Below are 20,922 nucleotides of genomic sequence, written 5' to 3' on the forward strand. Positions count from 1 at the left end.
GGCCTAGGCTCCTTATCTTAGTGCTCTATTGGTGTTGCCCTCATTCACAAGGCCCAATGACTCACCACCACATCCACATTCCAGAAAAAGAAAGGGGCAAGAGGTGGGCAAGCCCTTTCCCTTTAGGAGCTTGACCATAACGTTATACACACCATTTTTGCTCACACTCTATTGGCCACAACTTGGTATCTTAGCTGCAAAGGAGACTGGGAAGTAAGTCCTTAGCCTGAGCAGCCATAAGCCCAGGTAAATCCTAATACTATGGGAAAAGGGAAGAACAGATATTTGGGGACAACTAGCGAACCTCTGCCACAAGGGTGCATGCTTCTATTACAACACTCTTCTGGTATTTCCTACGTCACTGGTACAGAGACTAGAGATGTGGCCTTAGAAAACTGAAGCAAGTACAACGAACTATTTCCAGGGTTAAGATTAACTTTAAGGTCACCAGGCTAGAAGGAAAAAGTAAGGCCACGTGTAGTCCCAGAAGGTGAGGGAAATGTTGGATTTGGGAAACTAACAATAAAGACTATAAAGGTTATCAAAAGGATGGGTAAGCCATTTTTTAACACTTGCTTACAGACCCTTGACCAGCCTGAACTGGTCTTAGCAATCAAACGCGCTTACAGCAAACTGGTCCTGATAATACTAGGTCAAAATGGCCTTCAGCATCCATGTAAGGCAAATGCCAGAGCCTAGAGGATGGGCAGTCTGTGGTATAGCAAGAAGGCTGCTGCCAGTGAAGCCAAAAGCTAGCAATCAGATCTTCAGAGGGAGGCAGGATCTAGACAACTGCCCCAAGAGAGTCACAAATCTTTGCCAGGTCAAGGAGGAGGGGCACGGGGTAGGAAAAGCGAAGGAATTGAAGTCAGAACTGAAATAAAATGCCATGGTTGTTTTTTGGTCAGCAAAGTCAAGGGGGAAAAATAGGAAGAAAGAATAATAAAGCCATGTGCTTTTTATCCTGTCCAATCTACCTCGTCTCTATATTCCTTTCTTATAAAGCTCGGAAGACAGAACAATGATTGAATTCTAAAGCAGATTATTTACATGGATATTCTTAGCAAACACACATTATGTTTTTTCTTTTCCTTTTACAGGCACTGATTTTCATTTTTTTGTAAAACTTTCTGGAGTGAGATATTGGGTTGTTACTGTGAAAGTGTCCTTTTCTAAAACTTACTGGTCTTAGGTTGCATTGTCTCCCAAATCCAGATGCTCTTTAAAAGTCAAGTCATTTGAAAAGTTAAAAAATTTTTAAAAATCTATACTAGTAGTAGTATTCTCTAGAAAGTAAAAGAAACATTATAATTCTCTTATAAAGCCATAAGAGAATTTTTAATAATTTTAATATGTAGAACTTGATTTCTTTTGATTACTAGACTGTAACATATTGTATTTTAAAGTTTATGTGAATATTTTTAAAATTAATTACTCATAAATCTAGAGTCTTGACTTGCCTACACAAATATATCAAAAGTATATTGGGAGGAGGAGTACAACTGAGTCATATAATGTTAACAATCCCTTTGGTGTTATGTAACATATTTCTGCCTTCAAAATTGGAGTAATAGCATATCAGAATAATTCTGAGAAGAGTTTATATAGATTTACATTTATATCAATTTAAAAATAAAAGAGAAAAATCAAGCAGGTTTATTTAGTTATTTCACTGATTAGTACCTTCTCACAAAAACTCCCCCGGAAGACATCTTTTTCTTCATTCGCCTCTTCTCTTTGCTTGACTCACAAGAAGAGTCATCTTCCTATACAAAGGAAAAGAGGGTGAAATAAGATTTCTATCCTAGACACGTTTTCATTTTCTACATTATCTGTTCCAAAAGAAAAAATTTAACCATACTAATTTTGTCAACTCTAGACTAAATATCTTTCAGGGTTTTTTGTGTAAATAAGTTCTTAAATCTGAAGTGCCAGTATATAATACTGTACTGACTCAGAAGACGGGAAGGCACTGTGAGAAACCATCCAGTACTATCTCTACTTAAGACACCTCCAAAAGAGAACATCTTATTTCTGCTTCTCTCTTAGACTAACGTTTCATACATATTGCTAAATAAAATGCACAAAGTGTTAGTATGTCATCCTCTGGATTCTTTGCAAGCCTGAGAGTGCTAGAAATCACATTTCCTGGCTCCTCTGTTCCCTCCTCTGTGTTCACACAACATCCCTCTACTGCTCTTCTCTCATTTTCCACTTTACCCTACCACCTACTGTTTCTGAATATTTCTCATCCATTGTGGCACAGAAGATTCACTTAATAAATGCTATGGGAAGGAGGAAGAGAAGGCTAGAAACACAGTGGATGCTCACTAGATGTTAATCATCTTTGAATAATTCTTCCACTCAAAACTGCCCTGCACCCAGTTAGCCAAGACAGATCTGAAGGCAGGGGCTCCAAGAATAGCACAAGGCATATGTCCATGGAGAGGGCCTACGGCTGGAGTTAGCATTCCCCAGGGTTTTCCTACCCACACCTCTGCTAATGAGGTCAGTCAGCTTAACTCATATTTTAGTGTGTGAACATGTTACTTCCAGTAAGCTGCCATTATCCCAAATACTCCAGAAATAATGGTTAAATACCAAAGCCTCTACTAACACCAAATACGTAACTCATTCTATCAAACCAAGTCTTACTGTACAACTGTTTAAAAGAAAATATGTGCTTGGTACTCAACAGGCCTCCAGTAGGTGTTCTATGAAAGTTCTAAACTTTCAAATTCCAGAAGTTTCTGCAATTGGGGAATGCTCTTCACCAAGATTACTCATTTTCTCATCATAAATTATAGCCAAAAACATATTTCTCCCCTAACATGTGTTTGCTCCAAAACTCAGGAAAAGAGAACTATAATACTGAGATATTGAATATATGAATCATGGTATTTAGGCATCAAAAGCAATTCTAAGAGTAAATGCAGTCTAGTACTATAAAAAAAAATTAACTCATATGCGAAAATGTATATATTTTAAATATAAATCAGTATTTTTTATTCTGAAAGAATTTATAGGTTTGTTGAAGAGATTAATAATACTACACATAAAACTGTTGACAGAGGTTATATATCTACAAATTACTGCTTGGGTATATGGAATTCTTGTTTTTGAAAAATTTCGTGCAATCTGAGTTCTGGGAAGCATATGAAAATAAAAGGAGATAAATCCCACCTTCTTGATTAGTAGAACAGACTCTTCTTAATAGAGTATCAAAACAATATGACCGAAGAGAGAGACAGAGAGAGAGAGAAAGAAAAAGAGAGATATCACAAACTTCTAGATCTTCCCTAGACTAAACATTCGTCTTGGATAAGCTCACTTAAGCCCTCGAATTGTTCCAAGGACCATTACAGGTTCATGGACTAGAAGGTCAGAGGACAGAGAGAAACCCAGCAGAGATCATATCAAAGTTCAATCCAGATCCATACTCTTGCAGGCAGAAAACAAGCGTAGGTTCAACAAGGAAGTAGTCATGGAATATTACCAGTTCCAGTTTGGCCATTCTTGATTAGCAAGCATGGCCCAAAGCTTTAGACCAATGACTTCCTAAATGAGTCAGGTTTTGGAGTTCTCTGCTGAAGTTATAGTTCTCTGCTGAAATTATAGTTCCAATCTAGTTTAAATTTCTTAACATTTTTATTTAAGTATACATACCAAAGAGCACAAAGAAAAAAATGTACAGCCTGATGAATTTTTAAAAAGTGAACACACCCAACGTGACCACAACAGAGATCGAGAAATCGAACATTGCTTGTATCCCGGAAGCCTCCATTTGCCTCCTTCTGGGCACTACTGTCTTGATTTACTTTACCTATTTTTGGACTGCTTGGAATCATACAGTACTCCCCCATACAGTTTCTTTTGTTCAGCATCATGTTTGCGAAATTTATCCACAGTGATGTGTAGTGCAGTAATTCATAGATTATATCAAAATGTATTTACTCTTATTGTTGATGGGATATTTGGGTTCTTTCTAGTTTGGAGGATATTTATAACAATGCTGATATGAACATTCTTGTACATGTCTTTTGATGCCCCTCTGTGTACATTAAGAGACATGTACTAATTCCACTATGAATTAATGAGTCCTAGGTATCTACATATAGGTTCAGCTTTAATAGATACTGACAAACAATTTTTCCAAAGTGCTTAAACCAATTTACACTCCCATCGGTGGTGTATAAAAGTTCCAATTGCTTCACATCCTCACCATTTTGTTTTATTTTAATTTTAGCCATTTCATTTTTTTTTATTTTAATTTTAGCCATTCTGGTGGTATATACTTGCATCTTGTTTGGTTAATTTACATTTCTGATAACTAATGATTCTGAGTACATTTCCATGTCTATTGGCCACTTAGATATCTTCTTTTGTGAAGTGCCTGTTCAAACCTTGCCCAGTTTTTTACTGGGTTGTTTGCCTTTTTTATATTGATTTGCATAAGTTCTTTATACATTTTGGTTACAAGGAAGGTATTTTCCTACTCTTTGGCTTGCCTTTTCAATCTGCTAATGTTGTCTTTGATGAACTAAAGTCTTATTTTAATGAAGTCCAATCTATCATTTTTTTCTCTACACCAAGGTCATGAAGATCTCCTACTGTGTTATCTTTTAGAAGCTGTATTACCCTCAACTTCAAACTTAAGACACATCTTGAAATAAATGTTTGAATAAGTGTACAATTCCACAATCAATAACATTATCAAAATTATTATAAATTTCATATTTCAATTTTCATAAGTAAATTAACTCTATTAAAGAGCTATCATTAAATGTTTTTAAAGACCAATTTTTCAAAATAAATTTTTTTATAAGCACAGCGAGCACACAGGAAGGGCAAGGGGGTTATAATGGCAGTAAAAAGTGGTGTTAAAAGCCCAGACTTTGGGCTAGACAGTGAGGTTCAAATCATGGCTACCCATCTAACAAGCTGGGTGACTTTACATAAATTCCTTATTTTATCTGAGATTTGGTTCCTTATCCATAAATGAAGATAATAACACCTACCAGATACAAAGTTCTCAGCACTCAGCCCAACACAGAACAAGTATGCAATAGCTATTGTTGATGATGACGAAGATGTTTATTAAGATACGTTAGATGATCTCATGGACCTTGAATTTTCAATACTCTAGGTAGGGTAAGTGCCCAATTAAACTAGAGTACACAGGATGAGGTACCCTCAGAGCAGGACAAAGAGCTTGGTGAAAAAAGGAGAGATCATATGTGATCAGGAGGATTAGGAAAGGGTTGACCAACGAGATGGTTCCTGGAGGATTTTGAGAGGCAGAGCTGATAGAGAGCCTTCAAGATACATGGACAAAGCTGGGTGGTGGGAAAGTGTGGGGCAAGTCCAGAAAAGACAGGCTACATATAGGGGAAGAGAAAAAGAAATAAGGCTGGTGAGGTAGGTTAATGCAGGCTAAGATGAGATAACATGTGAGAAAGCATTATAAAAATAGTTATTATCAAAACCAGTTATTACTACTATCAAAAAACTATTTCATTACATTATATATGTCAAACTATCCTAAGAAACTACACTAAGAATTTTTTTCTGGATAAAAATTATACTTTTGCAGATTCTTTTCCAGGGGTAAAAGTCTTACGTACAGTTGCATGCAATCATAGGTTCTGACCAGAAGGTGGCAGGAGAAAGGTTTAGTCAGAGCTTCCCGAGAAGAATCTATATAAATGAGCACTGAAGGAAACGTTCATTTTATTTATACTTTATATATTTAGACTCCAAAATAAACTAACCCCTCCTACTCTCAGATGCATAGGGCTCTACACATTTATCTACTGACTATGTTTATTCAACCTGAATACAGAAAATGAAAAGGAAGGAAGGAAAAGGAGAAAAGGATATGAAGAAGGGAGAATATAATACTATGAATACTACTAGACAAAAATACCTCAGGAGTTCTACACAGGATTTCATTTAACATCAGTACAATCTCATGAGGTGTTATCCTCATTTTAAAGATGATGAGATTGAGACTTAAAAACTTTTGCACACGAGAAAATAAGTAGTGCCAGGGTTGCAGCTGCCATGAAAGGTCAGTGACATTTGCTCATTTACAAAAATTGGATAATCTAAAGCAGGACTGCAAAGAACGATGGGCCCAGAGTACACGGCCCTTGAGTCAGCTCTCGTGAAAGCCTACACGTGGTTGGCAGAGAGCACGGGCTAGGGAGGGTGTCCTGTAGAGGATGAAATCAAGACCAACCCTGAGAACAGACTCTTCTGGGCAAGAAAATAATATTTTTAAATAGCTAAGAAACAAAAGTTTTCTAAGTAGACAATTTGGAATGACTCAAAAGAAGATGTGCAGCTTGGTGATCCCTGAAAGATCCAGCAGCTGGAGAACAACATACGTTCCTGCCTTTGAGGAGACTGCGGGAGTCGGCAGAGCTCCTGCCACAAGGTGGGGAAGGAATGGATTTGGAGTGTAAGTGGGAGGTTATGAAAGGTATGTGTCCTCCAGCCAGCATCACAGAGGCTGCACAGATTCGCCTCTCGATACTCAAGTTTCCCCGGGGGCTAAAGGTGGTACAAAATGAGCACTGCAAAAATGAAGAGAATGGATTATTATAATTAATTATATCCCCTGGAAAGTTAAGCACTGGTGAGATACCAAAACCCAGAGAGAGTGTTTGAATTTGTATAAGCTAGAAATATATATGTGTGTTTGTAGATGAGTAGAACGTTGTCTGATATGAGACACATCAAGCCATTAATAGCAGCTCCCTCTGGAGAGTGACACTCGGCACGGGGAGGAACATCTGCCCTGTTTTTAACGTTTTATGACAAGCACATATATTACTTTAATATTCTAAAAGTGGTTATTAAAGAGGCTAATGATTACTTTGTGCAAAACAAAAAAGAGCAAGGATGTTTTCATTAGAGATCAGATTTGAGGTGATACAGGTCTAGAACGCAAGATGACTAAAGAAAAAACTTCTCCTGTGGAAGGAAAATATGGAACGTACCTGAATCCCCACACTGTCACATGAGCTATCCACAGGGCCCCAGCACGGCTGCCCTCACTCAGAAGAGAGTGAGAGTCAGCATCTCCCCAGGGCACTTCCAGCATGCTCTCCTCTGAGACCAGATGCCAGAAATACAACACCGCTGGCGCTTCTTGCTGTCACTTTCACTCTATTTTCTATACTCCACCTGCTTTTCTGTTTTTGTTCTTTTTCTCCGTTTCTCATATCAGTTTCTTTTTAGCTTCCTTCAACATATTTGTCCTTTTTATTTGTCACTCTAAGCATTTTTCTATATTCTAGAGTATATTCTGAATTCTAAGTTCATAATATTCCAGTCAGGAATTATGAAAGAGCTAAGGCTATGGAGTTAAAAGCTAGATACTGAGTACTGATCCCACCATACTAACTGTGTGACTTTATCTTTTTTTTTTGTTTTTTGAGGAAGACTGGCCCTGAGCTAACATCCATGTCCATCTTCCTCTACTTTATATGTGGGATGCCTGCCACAGCATGGCTTGCCAAGGGGTGCCATGTCCGCACCCGGGATCTGAACCAGCGAACCCGGGCCGCTGAAGCAGGACGTGCACACTTAACCACTGTGCCACCGGCCCAGCCCCTAGCTGTGTGACTTTAGACAAGTTGCTGAACTTCTCTGAGCCTTAGTTTCCTCATATCTTAAATGAGGACAGATCAAATGACATACAGTAAGATAACATGTGAAAGAACTTTGTAAAGGTAAAGTGTTACAAATGTTAGTTTTTATTACTCTGTAATCTAAACAAAGGGATGCTATGCCAACTTCCATGCTGGCTCTTCCTACTCTTAAAACTGCTCTTTTGAGGAGCTGAAGCTTTCTTACATGGTTCCATTCAAAGCTCTTTATTTTGGCTATTTGAATGTTAAAATATACATACTCTCTAGCTATCTTAGAATTCTTATTGATTATTCCGCTTATAAAAAAATATTTTTCCCTATATGGTAATAATAACAATAATTACTGCACACTTATGAACAGACTGCTATTCTAACCTATATATATATATGGATATATATGTATGTATGTGTGTGAATATATATAGCTATAGTTATATATTTACATATGTATATTCTCTAATCCATACAATACTCTAGAAAGTACAACTTATTATCTCCAGTTTACAGCTAAGGCACAGAGAGGTTAAATGATTTGTCCAGGCCAAAAAGGGTTATAGGCAGGATTCAAACCCAAAAAGCCCCAGTCCAAGACTTGCACTCTTAGCTACTCTTGAATACTACTTCATGAGAAAGATAAATGTGTTAAGAAGGACACCAACCACAGCCACAAAGTTGGGGACCTGAATTTTTTCCAGTGTCTCCCTGAGTTGATCCACCTCTGCTCGATACCCGTCCAGCTGACATTCTAATTTTTCTCTGCGTAGTCGTTCATACTCCAGCTGGTCCTGCAGCTCTTTGACAGTCCTATCAAAAAAAAAATTGTTCTCAGTCAACCTCCAGCATCAACTAACAACTATTTTTGGTAATAGTGAAACACATCCATGCACTGTATTTAGGGCCAATAAAACAAAGAAATCATTTATTCAACAAACATGTATTCAGAGTTTACTATGAGTCAGCACTGAGCCAGACACTAGGGATTCAGTAGCAAAGAAAACAAGTCAAATCTGCCCTCGCTGGGCTTACTTTAGTAGTGGAAAAAGACAGACAGTAAAGAAATAAGTAAAAATATGGTATATTGGCAGGTGATAAATGGTAAGGAAGAAAAAAGAAAGCAAGAAAGAGTAATATAAAACATTGTCGAGGAAGGGGTTAATACTTCATACACAGTGGCCAGGGAAGGCCTTACTGAGAAGGGGACTTCTGAGCAAAGTCCTAAAGGAAGTAAGAGAAATTATCAAGTAGACATCCAGGGGAAGGGCATTCCAGACAGAGGGAATAGCAAGTGCAAAGGCCATGAGGCAGAAGTATGCCTGGTGAATTGGAAGAGGCCAATGTGGCTGGAGTAGTTTAAAGTATAAAAAGGGAGAGTAGTAGGTCAGAGAGGTAAAAGAGAGCCAGGACAAATAGGGCCTTATACGTCAGACCAAGGTCCTAGGCTTTTACTCTGAGTGAATGGGAAGACAACAGAGGGTCTAAGCTGAGAAATGGCATGACCTGACTTAGACTTGTTTTGCTTTTTTTTTAATGATGTAAAATTTACTTTGAGTGACATACACAAGTATCAAGTGAACAATTCATTGACTTTTGACTAATGTATAAACCCTTGCATCCACCACCCTACCAAAATATAGAATATTTCCATCACCTCAGAAGGCTCCCTCATGCTCTTCCCAGGCAATCCTCACTTCCCATAGGCAGTGAATATCTGATAATTCTGATATATCTATCATGGTAGATTAGTTTTGCCTATGCCTGTAAATGAAATTGTACATTACACACATTTGTGTGCCTGGCTTCTTTCAGTCAACAGTATGTGAGATTTATCTGACTTAGGTTTTAACATGATTACTCTAGATGCTGTGACTTGAACCACAGTTTTTTTGTTTCTTTGGTTTTTGCCTTACGGCTGGATGGTGAAGGAAAGAGCATTCCCAAGGCACGCTGGGTTGGATGTCAGGCCCCAAGGAGGACAATCTAAGAGTATACAGTAGTAACTCTGGTATGAAAGTGAGTAGGATTAAGACTGGGGCTAAGGAAAAAGAATGTCAATTGTGGAAGCCTAAAATTCAGCAAATAAGAAGGGAAAATCATCCCTAGGACGGAGGAATACAACTATGTTTTGTTGTATTGTGAGTCTGATCTAACTAATAGATAACAACAATATCAAAAGGACATCCTTCAAACCAATACTTACCCAGTTTTTCTTTACAATTAGATCTAAGGTCAAGAGTTTGTACCCCAAAGACTTGTATTGGTTAAAAAGCTCAAAGTAGCTGTAGTCTCAAAAAAGTCTTAACTCCTTATAAAGTTTCAGTTTCGCAAGAAGAAAAAAGTTCCGGAGATTGTGCAAAAATGTAATGTACTTAACACCACTGAATTGTACACTTAAAAATGATTAAGATGATATATTTTATGTTATGTGGATTTTTACAACAATTAAAAAAAAATCTTAAATCTTCTCCATCCTGGGGCTTAGGAGGAAAACAGAATGTAATCTTATACCCTTTGGTGGGGATGAAAAAACAAGTTGTTGGTCAACAAACTCTGATGTGGCATTTAGAGAGCTAACCAAAAATAAACCATTAAAGTTTTGAGGACGTTACCTTTCAGACTTGAGCCGTTCTTTCTTCTGCTTTAGATCTTCTTCTGTTATCCCTCCCAAGTGTTTATAGTTGCTCTCAGCAATTTCCAGAAGGTGTCTCAATTCTACTATTTTCTTATAAGCTCTCACTGCAAGACAGAGTTGAATAGGAACCTAGTTTAGATAGATAACAGTTCACGTGCTCACAGGATGCTGGTCCTGGAGCATCTTCTTCCTCTAGAGCCAGTGTCTGTGTGGTTTGGGGAGGGGGATGGTGGGAGGGTGGCACACACATAGAAGAATAAATATCAGTAACAGAATATTACAATGAACAAGCAATGAAATATGAAAGTGGAGGATTCTTTTCCTGATACTGGAGGATATATCAAATTTTTATGACTATTAATACTATGAACAAGAAGGCTTAAAGAAGACTAGCAATGTTTTAGGACTAGTGGTATATGAGAGGACCATGCATAATCTACAGTAGGTCAGAAAATTAGACAAACAGAAATATGCTTGATTCATTTAAAATAAACCAGAACTAATCCAGCCCCCAAATTTAAGATCAGTCATGTGTAATATCTATGCAAGAGGATACTGAGAGAAGGAAATGCGTTGACAGCTGCTTTCAGCTATTCTCTAACTATCAAACTGTGATTTTTTTATCCTTTGTGGAGGTTCTCAACCGGGAGCAACTTTCTCCCCAACAGGACATTTGGCAACATCTGGAGACATTTTTGCTTGTCACAACTTGGTGGGTGAGGGGAACAGGCTATTGGCATCTAGTGGGTGGAGGCTTGGGATGCTACTTAACATCCTAAAATGCACAGGAGAACCCCCTTGACAAATAAGTATCTGGCCCAAAATGGCAATGTACAGAAGTTGAGAAACCCTGCCTTTCAGGATCAGGTTAGCAAATCACAGCCTCTTCTCTAACACTTACACTTACCTCACACGTACATTTAACACTTACACTTCTAACACTTACCACACGGATTTATCTCTCAATAGGTTAGAGCTGCAGGTTCAAAACTGCATATATCAGAATCAACTGAGGTGCTTTTTGAAAATGCACATGTTTGAGCCCCACACCAAACCAACAAATGCAGGTGTCGGTACTCAGTAAAAGCTCCTCAGACAATTCTGATGGGCAGACAGGTTTGGGAACCACTGTAACTATTAGAAAGCAACTAGAGGGGATCTTAAAAATGTTACATAAGAAAATATCAAAATAACTATCGCTATTTAGCTTAAATAATAATTTCTTTAATATCTGAAGGCTATATTTTGAAAGAGCTGTTCCACGGGGTCATCAGAGGTAAGAACTAGGATGGGGATTAACTCCAGGAAGTGAGATTTTAACTCAACAAAGGAGAAACTTTCAACAAAAGCAATAAGAGCTATCATGTATTTGTGGAGTATCTATGAGGTTCAAAACCCTACTCTAAGGACCTTGCACATTTTAATCCTCACAAGAACCCTGTCAAAAGATGGTAATGGGCCTCCTGGGCAATCGTGGGTGCCTTGTCACTGAAGGTGACTGAGTGGATGCTGGACAACATGTGACAGGAATGTCAAGCCAGGAGTCAAATCTCAAATGGTTATAGGGTTCTATGATGCCGTGACCCTGAACATAATTCACTAAAGAATGCTTATCCAGGAAGTCTGGAATGACAAGAACCAACCAGTCCCCTTTAGGTGCTCTGGCAAAATCTAGTGTCCCAAGAAGAGGTTGTCTAGTCCTCTGGTTTCGCCCTGGAATAAAATTAAATAGTGATAAGAAAATAGCATGTGACCTCATATATAGTAACTTCACTAGCAGCAAGCACCCGAGCTGGGCACCAGAGAGCCTCAGTGTATGGCAAGGGTGTAAGGGCGCATTTGTAGCTAACACACTACAGTAGGAAACTGTTCTAGTCACGTTCTCAATCTTTCCTGAAATATCTTTTAAAAATTTTGAGATTCACTGACATGACCCCTCACAAATAACTCTTACTCAATTTCAGAAGAAACTCAAATTCTACAAACTCACTGCTGATGTTCTGCAGTTCTAGGTCCCTGCTAATTCTCAGTGCAAACAACAAAAAGAAATCTAAGCACAAACAGCAAAATAAAAAGTAGATAAAGTGGACTTCGTCAAATTTGCACTGCAAAGTACATCATCAAGAAAGTTAAGAAACAACCCACAGAATAGGAGAAAATATCTGCGGCGAAAATATCTGCAAATCATATCTGATAAGGAACTTACATCTGGAAGTACTCTTACAACTCAATAATAAAAAGATAAACAACTCAGTTGAAAAATAGGCAAAGGATGTGAATAGACATCTCTTCAAAGAAGATACACTAGTGGTCAATGAGCACATGAAAAGATATTCAACATCATTAATCTTTAGGGAAATGCCAGTCAAAACTACAATGAGATACCACTTCGCACTCACTACAATAACTATAATCCATAAAACAAACAATAACAAGTATTGGCAAGGATGTGGAGAAACTGGAAGCCTCATACATTGTCAGTGTGTATGGAAAATGGTGCAGTCACTTTGAAAAACAGTTTAGCAGTTCCTCAGAATGTTAAATACAGAGTTACCAGATGACCCAGTAATTCTAGCACCTAGCTATATACCCCAGAGAAATGAAAATATATCTCCACATGAAGACATGTACACGAATGTTCTTAGCAGGATTATTCATAATAGCCAAAATGTGGATACAACTCAAGTGTCCATCAACTGATGAATGGATATACAAAATGTGGTATACCCACACAAGAATATTATTTGGCAATAAAAAGGAATGAAGTACTGATCCATGTTACAAATGTACATGAACCTTTATGCTAAGTGAAAGAAGCCAGTCACAAAAGACCACATATGGTATCATTCCATTCATATGAAATGCCTACAATAGGCAAATCTATAGAGACAGAAAGCAGCTTAACAGTTGCCTAGAGATGGGGTGTGGGGGACACGGAGAAGAGGGTAGGAGTAATGGAGAGTGACTACTAACGGACGTGAGGTTTCTTTTTGGGGTGATGGAAATGTTATAAAATTTATTGTGGTAATGGTTGCACAAATCTGTGAATATACTAAAAACCATTAAATTGTATCTTAAACTGAATGGTATGTGAATTACATCTCAATAAAGTTATTTAAAATAAAGATGACCGAAAATTCTGAAGGGATCATTAACTCTGACCTCAGTGTAGGGTGACTGAGATCGGCTGTTTATCGGGAGCCCCTATGTCAGCATCTTCAGGTCTTCCCTTGGCTGCACTCACCAGAAAAGAGGGCTCCACTCTCCCCTGGAGAGTGAGGTTCTCCCTCATAATGTTCTGGGATCTCTTTTAAAACTTTGATTTAAAAATCTAGACACAAATTAGAAATTTTCCTTAGAGAATATAGTTTTGGTACAACTAGTTCTTTCTGCCAGAATAACTGAAAATACTTTCCAGAGATCAAGAGGAAGGGAACTGACATTTACTGAGCTTCTACCACAGGCAAGGCACTTCCCATTCTCTAGTGGATTAATTTAATCTTTACAACAACTCTGTAAGAGTGACATTATGTTAATATTCTCATTTTTATAGATGAGAAAACTGGGGCTCAGAGAGTAACACAGCTAGAGAGTGGTAAAGCCCCGAAGCCAGAATCCAATGCCCAAGCTCTACTCAACTTTCCTACAGCTGCCTTTGTTTTGGTGAGTCTCAGCCAAACAGATCCTTCTCACCTTTCTTCTATGAAAGAGCTCCACTGAAATAGTTCTTCTCACCCATAAGTACAAACCATGGCTCTCTGACCATCAATAATTATAACACTGAGATAAGTGTTATATAAGTCATGTAAGTCACTGTCCTGAGAGCTCCTAGATATCCATTTGCTTCAACCTAATCACATATCCCCTTGAGAGGAAGAAACATTCCCACTTTTACTCACTAATTGGGAGTAATGTTTAACCATTTGTTCATAACTCAATGAGTTATGAGTTATGATGAGTTATGAATAATGGTTAAACAAATGGTTAATGAGTTCATAACTCAATGTTTGTATCTCCTCAAAATCCATATGTTGAAGCCCTAACCCTCAAAGTGAGGGTATTTGGAGATGGAGCCCTTGGAAGGTAATTAGGGTTATATTAGGTCACGAGGGTGGAGCCCTGGTCCGATGGGATCAGTACCCTTATGAGAAGAGACGCCAGAGAACTCGCTCACTCTCTCTCCCCGGTGTGAGGATGCAGCAAGAAGACAGCCGTCTCCAAGCCAGAAAGAGAGTCCTTCCTAGAAACAGACCCTGCCAGACCTTGATCTGGGACTTCCAGCCTCCAAAACTGTGAAAAAATAAATTTCTGTTGTTTAAGCCACCAACCCAGTCAATGATATTTAATCACAGCAACCTGAACACAGTAAGACACCATTTAATGAGATAAGACTGTCATTCAGTTGGTAATCACAAAAATTAAATCTTTGGCATATATGTCTCCATAATGCAATTAGTATGAAAGAAAAAATGAAATTACAAAACTATTTTAGGAAATCCCACTAACAAATATGGTAGATTATTAATCTTGCCATTGTGGGAATCAATGAACAGAGAATCAAGACTTTCATAGCTTTAAAAAATAAAAAATCAGACCAGTTTAGGAAACAAGCAAATATGCAGAAATGATTTGTCTGTTCACCAATGTAACGCTAGCACCTGGAACAGCGCCTGACACATAACAGGTACTCCATAAACATATGATGAATGATGGGAGAGAAAAAAAGAATTGATAACACACAATTTCAGTCACTTCTTTTAGTAGTATATTGAGCAGGTTCAGAACACTTTCCGAATTCCAGAAAGCAAGACTATTTCTGATGCACTGTTACAGCCCTTAGCCTAGGGCCATGCACACAGTATAATTCAAATATATGTTAGACAAATAGAATGCCTTCCTTATCTGTTTTGTCTATCTAAGTCCTGGCTGCCCTTCAAGGTAAAGTCCAAATTCCACTTCTGAAAAGCCTTTCCTGCTACTCTGTCCTTTGTGAACAGTCCTTTCAAACTTACTACCTAGTAGCCCAGCCAAGAATCTAAGAGTCATACTTGATTCCTCTCATTCTCTAATACCTTATATATCCAATCTATCAGCATATCCTTCGAAATACACCCAAATCTGACTATTTCTCACCATGCCCATCATCTCCACCTAGTACAAGCCATCATCGACTCTCTCCTGAACAGCCCCCTAACTGATCTCCTTTCTTCTACTTTTGCCCTGTGAAGGGTAGTGGGCTTTCCATAACACTGTAAATTCAGAGGCAAAACCAGTCAAGGCCAACTGGATCCTGATTTGGCTTTCTCCCTCATCATGGTCTTACTAATGCAGAGTTTGGTTCAAGAATCAAGAAAGCCTAATATATAAATATTACCTTAAATGGAAATACATAGATTGCTTATGTAAGCTCTTCTGGAATGACAATGAAAGCCTTAAGTATAAAAAGGCCGAAATAAAACAAGAATGGAGCTGTCCAGCATCACTGGTAGTTACAGGCCCATATCAGGGACTCTAGGAGCACAGGAAATCTGAGCAGACATTCTGCATCTGCTCTTGTAAAATTCTAATTTAATATCCTTGGCAAATTTAAATTACATCAGAAACTTCATCTAACCTTATATTGGCAGGTGAGTATGTTCTCTTCCCACCTACTCATAATCCACTTGAAACACTATGCTCCCCCTCACCTCCCAGTCTATTCTTCACCCAACAGCTAGAGTGATATTCTCTTTAAACATAAATCAGATCACATCATTCCCCACCTCAAAACCTTCCAACGGCTTAAAATATAAATCTATAATCTTTATTAGAACCTATATGATCTGATTGGGCCCCTGCTTACCTCTCCACCTATCTGTCACCACTTCCTTGGTGATTCTACTCCAGCCACACTGATCAAGCTCAATTCCACCTCATGGCCTTTACACAGACTGCTCCCTCTGCTTGGAACGGTCTTCCAAGATCCTCATATGGCTCCTTCTCATCTTTTAGGTCTCTTCTCAAATGTCACCTTCTGATACAGGCCTCCTCTAACGGTTGTCTTATCTACTGCACCACCCTACTTTATTTTCTTTATCTATTTTCTTATTAACTATTTGTCACCCTCCCCCAACCACTCCCACCACTAGAATGTAAGTTCCTGGTGGCAGGGCGAGGACTTTGCATTTTTCACTGTTTCTCCAACATCTACAACAGTGTCTGGCACATAGTAGATAGTCATTAAATATTTGTTGCTATTATTATCTGTAAAAATCATTTGCCATGGAAATTCTTGAGATGTCTCTTTCCCTGTTTCCTATGCTCCACTTCAATATTTTTTCCTCTTGTATAACTTTTCCCTCTTTGAGAGACAGACATCATGTCTTACATTCTTTATATGGTCAATAACCTCTAGTACAAACATTTGTAGGGGGCTGGCCCCATGGCTCAGTGGTTAGGTTCACGTGTTCTGCTTCTGAGGCCCAGGGTTTCACCAGTTTGGATCCTGGGTGTGGACATGGCACTGTTCATCAAGCCATGCTAAGGCGGCACCCCACATAGCAGATCTAGAAGGACCTACGACTAGAATATACAACTAGGTTCTGTGGGGCTTTGGAGACAAGGAGAAGAAGAAAAAAGATGGGCAGCAGATGTTAGCTCAGGTGCCAATCTTAAAAAAAAAAAAAAATCTGTACTAGTTCTGATCCCCCAAAAAACAACAAAGTATTTTACTTTGTAGATAGTAACTGTCTTCAGAATAATTTCCAAAGTTGTGGTAAAAACTGGCTGTGGTATTTCTTAAAGGATAAATCATGACAGAGGTGGCACACTTACTTCTGGCATCTGTTTTATCAGACTCAGTGAGACATAAATCATCCTTGGCATCAGTGCTTCCCTCAACACCATGTCTTATAAAAAACTTCAAATCATTTTCATCAATTTCATTCTCATCATCAATATCATACTTCTGTAGGCCCTCTAATAGCTTTACTGCTGCTAAATGGGCAAACCTGTAGGAAAGAATCAATAATTAACAAGATCCACAATCCTCTTCATATTGAAACTGCAGTTTGAACTTAATTTAGGGAATTATACTCTGTCTATTATGCTACCAAGCCACCCACCAGTAAAGGAGCAAAACTGTATCTGAAGGTCAGTGACAATGCAATGTATGTGCAGCGATGTGGGAAATTCAAACAGTTCCTGGACAGTCAGGACAAGCAGTCAGGTTATAAAGACTAATTTCATAATTTTTATTGGCAAAAATCCAACTAGGGGGCTAGCCCAGTGGCACAGTGGTTAAGTTTGTACATTCTACTTCAGCAGTCCAGGTTTCACAAGTTCAGATCCCAGGACCAGACCTACACACCATTCATCAAGTCATGCTGAGGCAGCATCCCACACACAAAATAGAGGAAAACTGGCACAGACGTTAGCTCAGTGACAAGTTTCCTCACCCAAAAAAAAAAAAAAAAAAGAAAGAAAAAAAAATCCAACTGGGAGAGGAGACCCAATATCAAAAGAATATTTGGGGCCCCCAAACAGAGCTGCTTAAATGAATAGAAAACCCAAAAACACCCTACTCGATTACTTGTGTTTACTACTCTTTTTTGATGGCTTAATTTAGATTGTAAAGATGGTTCCAGTTCCAGTTTTAGGGCTAATTATAGCTACAGCCCTCTTAATCTTCATCCTTCCTCAGCCAATGCACTTGGCATGGCTTTCAAATCTAATGGAAAAATAATGACTTTTTCATCCGCATTTTCTATTTTCTTTGCTCTTTCCCACATCTCTGTGAAGCTTCCAGTAATATACTCTTGGTTTGGAGTTGTACTGATTGTGATTGCACGTAACCTGCACATTTTTTCCATAGTTTCACTAAGTGAAATGTTTAATGCTTTCTCTTAGGACATGGAGAATTACTCGCTAAACACAAAAACCTCAAATCCTATTTTTTTCCACATACTTACATAACCACACACACATGCACACATATATCCTTACCTTTCACCAGGTACTGCAAATCATTAAAAATATAGTAATAAACATATGTAGGAAGTTATAAGGTTAATAGAATTCATTGCCTCTATTACTAGGTTGTAATTTAACAGCTATCATTTACTGAGGATTTACTTTATGCCAGATTCAAGGTTATTTCTGTAACACCACACTCATACCTAGCATTTTGATGATTGAATGACAAAGAAATGTGGGCCAGAAGTTATGAATAGTTCCAGATAAACTTATAGTACTAAATCATCCATGTGATATTGCTACAAAGTTAGACAAATCAATGGACAAAATACAGAGTCCAGAAATAAGCCTACACATATATGGACAATTGACTTGGACAAAGACACAAAGGCAATACAGTGGAGAAACAACAGCCTCTTGAACAAATAGTGCTAAGACAACTGAATACAAACATGCAAAAAGAAAAGAATTGGATGCGTACCTCATACCATATACAAAAAATTAACTCAAAATGGATCATAGACCTCAATGTAAAACCTAAAACTATACAACATCTAAAATAAAACATAGAAGAAAATCTTTGTGACTTGGTATTAAACAAAGACTTCTTAGATATGATACCAAAAGCATAATCCATAAAAGAATAAATTGATACTTTTGCTCTACAAAGACATTGTTAAGAGAATGAAAAAACAAGCCACTACTGAGAGAAAAATCTTTGCAAACACAAATCTGAGAAAGAACTAGCACCCAGAATATATAAAGAGCTCTTAAAACTCAACAATAAGAAAACAACCCAATTTTAAAAAGTGGACAAAAGATCTGAACAGTCAGTTCACCAAAGGAAAATATACAAATGGCAAATATGTATACGAAAAGAGGCTCAAAATCATTTTTCATTAAGAAAATGCAAATTAAAACCACAATAAGATACCACTACATATCTATCAGAATTGCTAAAATTAAAAAAAAACTGACAATATCAAATGCTGACAAAATAAAGAGCAACAGAAACTCTCATCCATTGCTGGTGGGAATGCAAATTGGTACAGTCATTTTGGAAGTCACTTCGGCAGTTTCTTAGAAAAGTTAAATATAGCCTTAGCATATGACCCAGCAATCCTACTCTTGAGTATTTACCCAAGAGAAATGAAAACTTATGTTCACACAAAAACTTATACATGAATGTTTATAGCAGCTTTATTCATAATCACCAAAAAATGGATACAATCAAAATGTCCTTCAACAGGTTAATGGATAATCAAACTGTGGAATACTATGGAATTCTACATGCAATGGACTACCACTCAGCAATAAGAAAGAAATGAACCACTAATACACATGAATGAGTCTCAAAATAATTATGCTGAGTGAAAGAAGCCAGATATATAAAAGCACATACCGTATGATTCCATTTATATAAAACTCTAGAAAATGCAAATTAATCTACAGTGACAGAAAGCAGATCAGTGTTTGCTTGGGGAAGGGGGAATGGGGAGCAGTGGTAGGGAGAGAGATTACAACAGGGCACAAAAAAACTTTTGGGATGATGGATATGTTCACTATCTTGATTGTAATGATGGTTTCACAGGTATATACATATATCAGAATTCATCAGTTTGTACTATATAAATATGCGTACATAATTTATAGTATGCATATTATACCTTGATAAAGCTGTTTTAAAAAATAAAAATGGGGCCAGCCCAGTGGCATAGTGGTTAAGTTTGCACACTCTACTTCAGCAGTCAGGGTTTCGCAAGTTCAGATCCCAGGAGAAGACCTACATGCCATTCACCAAGCCATGCTTTGGCAGCATCCCACATACAAAATAGAGGAAGAGTGACATAGATGTTAGCTCAGGGACAATCTTCCTCAAGCAAAAAGAGGAAGACTGGCAACAGATAATAGCTCAAGGACAATCTTCCTCAACAAAAAAAAATATAAAAAATAAATAAATAAAAACTAAAAAGTGGGCCTGAGTTGATAAAGATCATAGGTACACAGTACAACAACACCACACTGCAAAGCTTCAAAGAAATTCCACAGACAAAATTCTAAGGAATATGAACTCACAAACAAAAATTGCATGACAATTTAACGAACGATTAGGTCCTTGCATCCTGCCAAGCCTCAGTTGCAACTTTTAGCCCACACTCCTACTTTAAGATTCAAGCAGTTCTGAACCACATGCAGTTCCTCAAATACACAAGATGTTATCTTACAACTCTTCCTCCTTCAAGTGTCAGGGTGAATGATGTTTCCTCAAAAAAAACCAAAAGTTTTCCCTGACCTCTATATAAATTCTGTCTCCCTAAGTTTCTTTTATAACTCTCACCATCATCTGAATTAATGCTTCTCCTCTGTAACTTTCAAATAGGAAGACTTGGGCACTTTTTACTGTACCTTATACATAACATGTAATGTGATATAATGATTATAATTAATAATAATTATGCTTGCACATATGTCTCTCCACAAGACTGTGAGCTCCTTGAAGGCAAGGACAGTGTTTTTTCATCTTTGTAATCTTGATGCTAACCATAGCACTTGGAACATGGTAAGTATATAGGAAGTTGAATGAAAAAACAGCCAGAAGAACAATGGATTCCTCGAGGACCTGACTTGAATGAGCTGGAGGTGTTCAATAACAGGTGTTACATTTAATTCAAATATAAATAT

At 37.8% G+C, this 20,922-nt stretch overlaps 1 protein-coding gene across 4 annotated transcripts in view; it reads right to left on the reverse strand.

Annotated features, from left to right (window-relative positions):
- The window catches only part of ANKRD42 (ankyrin repeat domain 42), a 179,479-nt gene that overhangs the window by 134,566 nt on the left and 23,991 nt on the right, over positions 1-20,922 (reverse strand). For 3 of the 4 annotated variants that reach the window (XM_070623976.1, XM_070623978.1, XM_070623977.1), the window contains exons 8-11: positions 17,101-17,276; positions 10,265-10,391; positions 8,318-8,462; positions 1,684-1,766 (exon numbers count right to left, since the gene is read on the reverse strand). In XM_070623976.1, coding sequence (XP_070480077.1) covers positions 1,684-1,766; positions 8,318-8,462; positions 10,265-10,391; positions 17,101-17,276 — 531 coding nt within the window. Of the gene's footprint in view, positions 1-1,625; positions 1,767-8,317; positions 8,463-10,264; positions 10,392-17,100; positions 17,277-20,922 lie in introns of those variants that run through there. The other variant, XM_070623980.1, reaches the window with a different exon arrangement.

This window comes from Equus przewalskii, chromosome 6 (genome assembly GCF_037783145.1).
Source record: "Equus przewalskii isolate Varuska chromosome 6, EquPr2, whole genome shotgun sequence".
Lineage (NCBI taxonomy): Eukaryota > Metazoa > Chordata > Mammalia > Perissodactyla > Equidae > Equus > Equus przewalskii.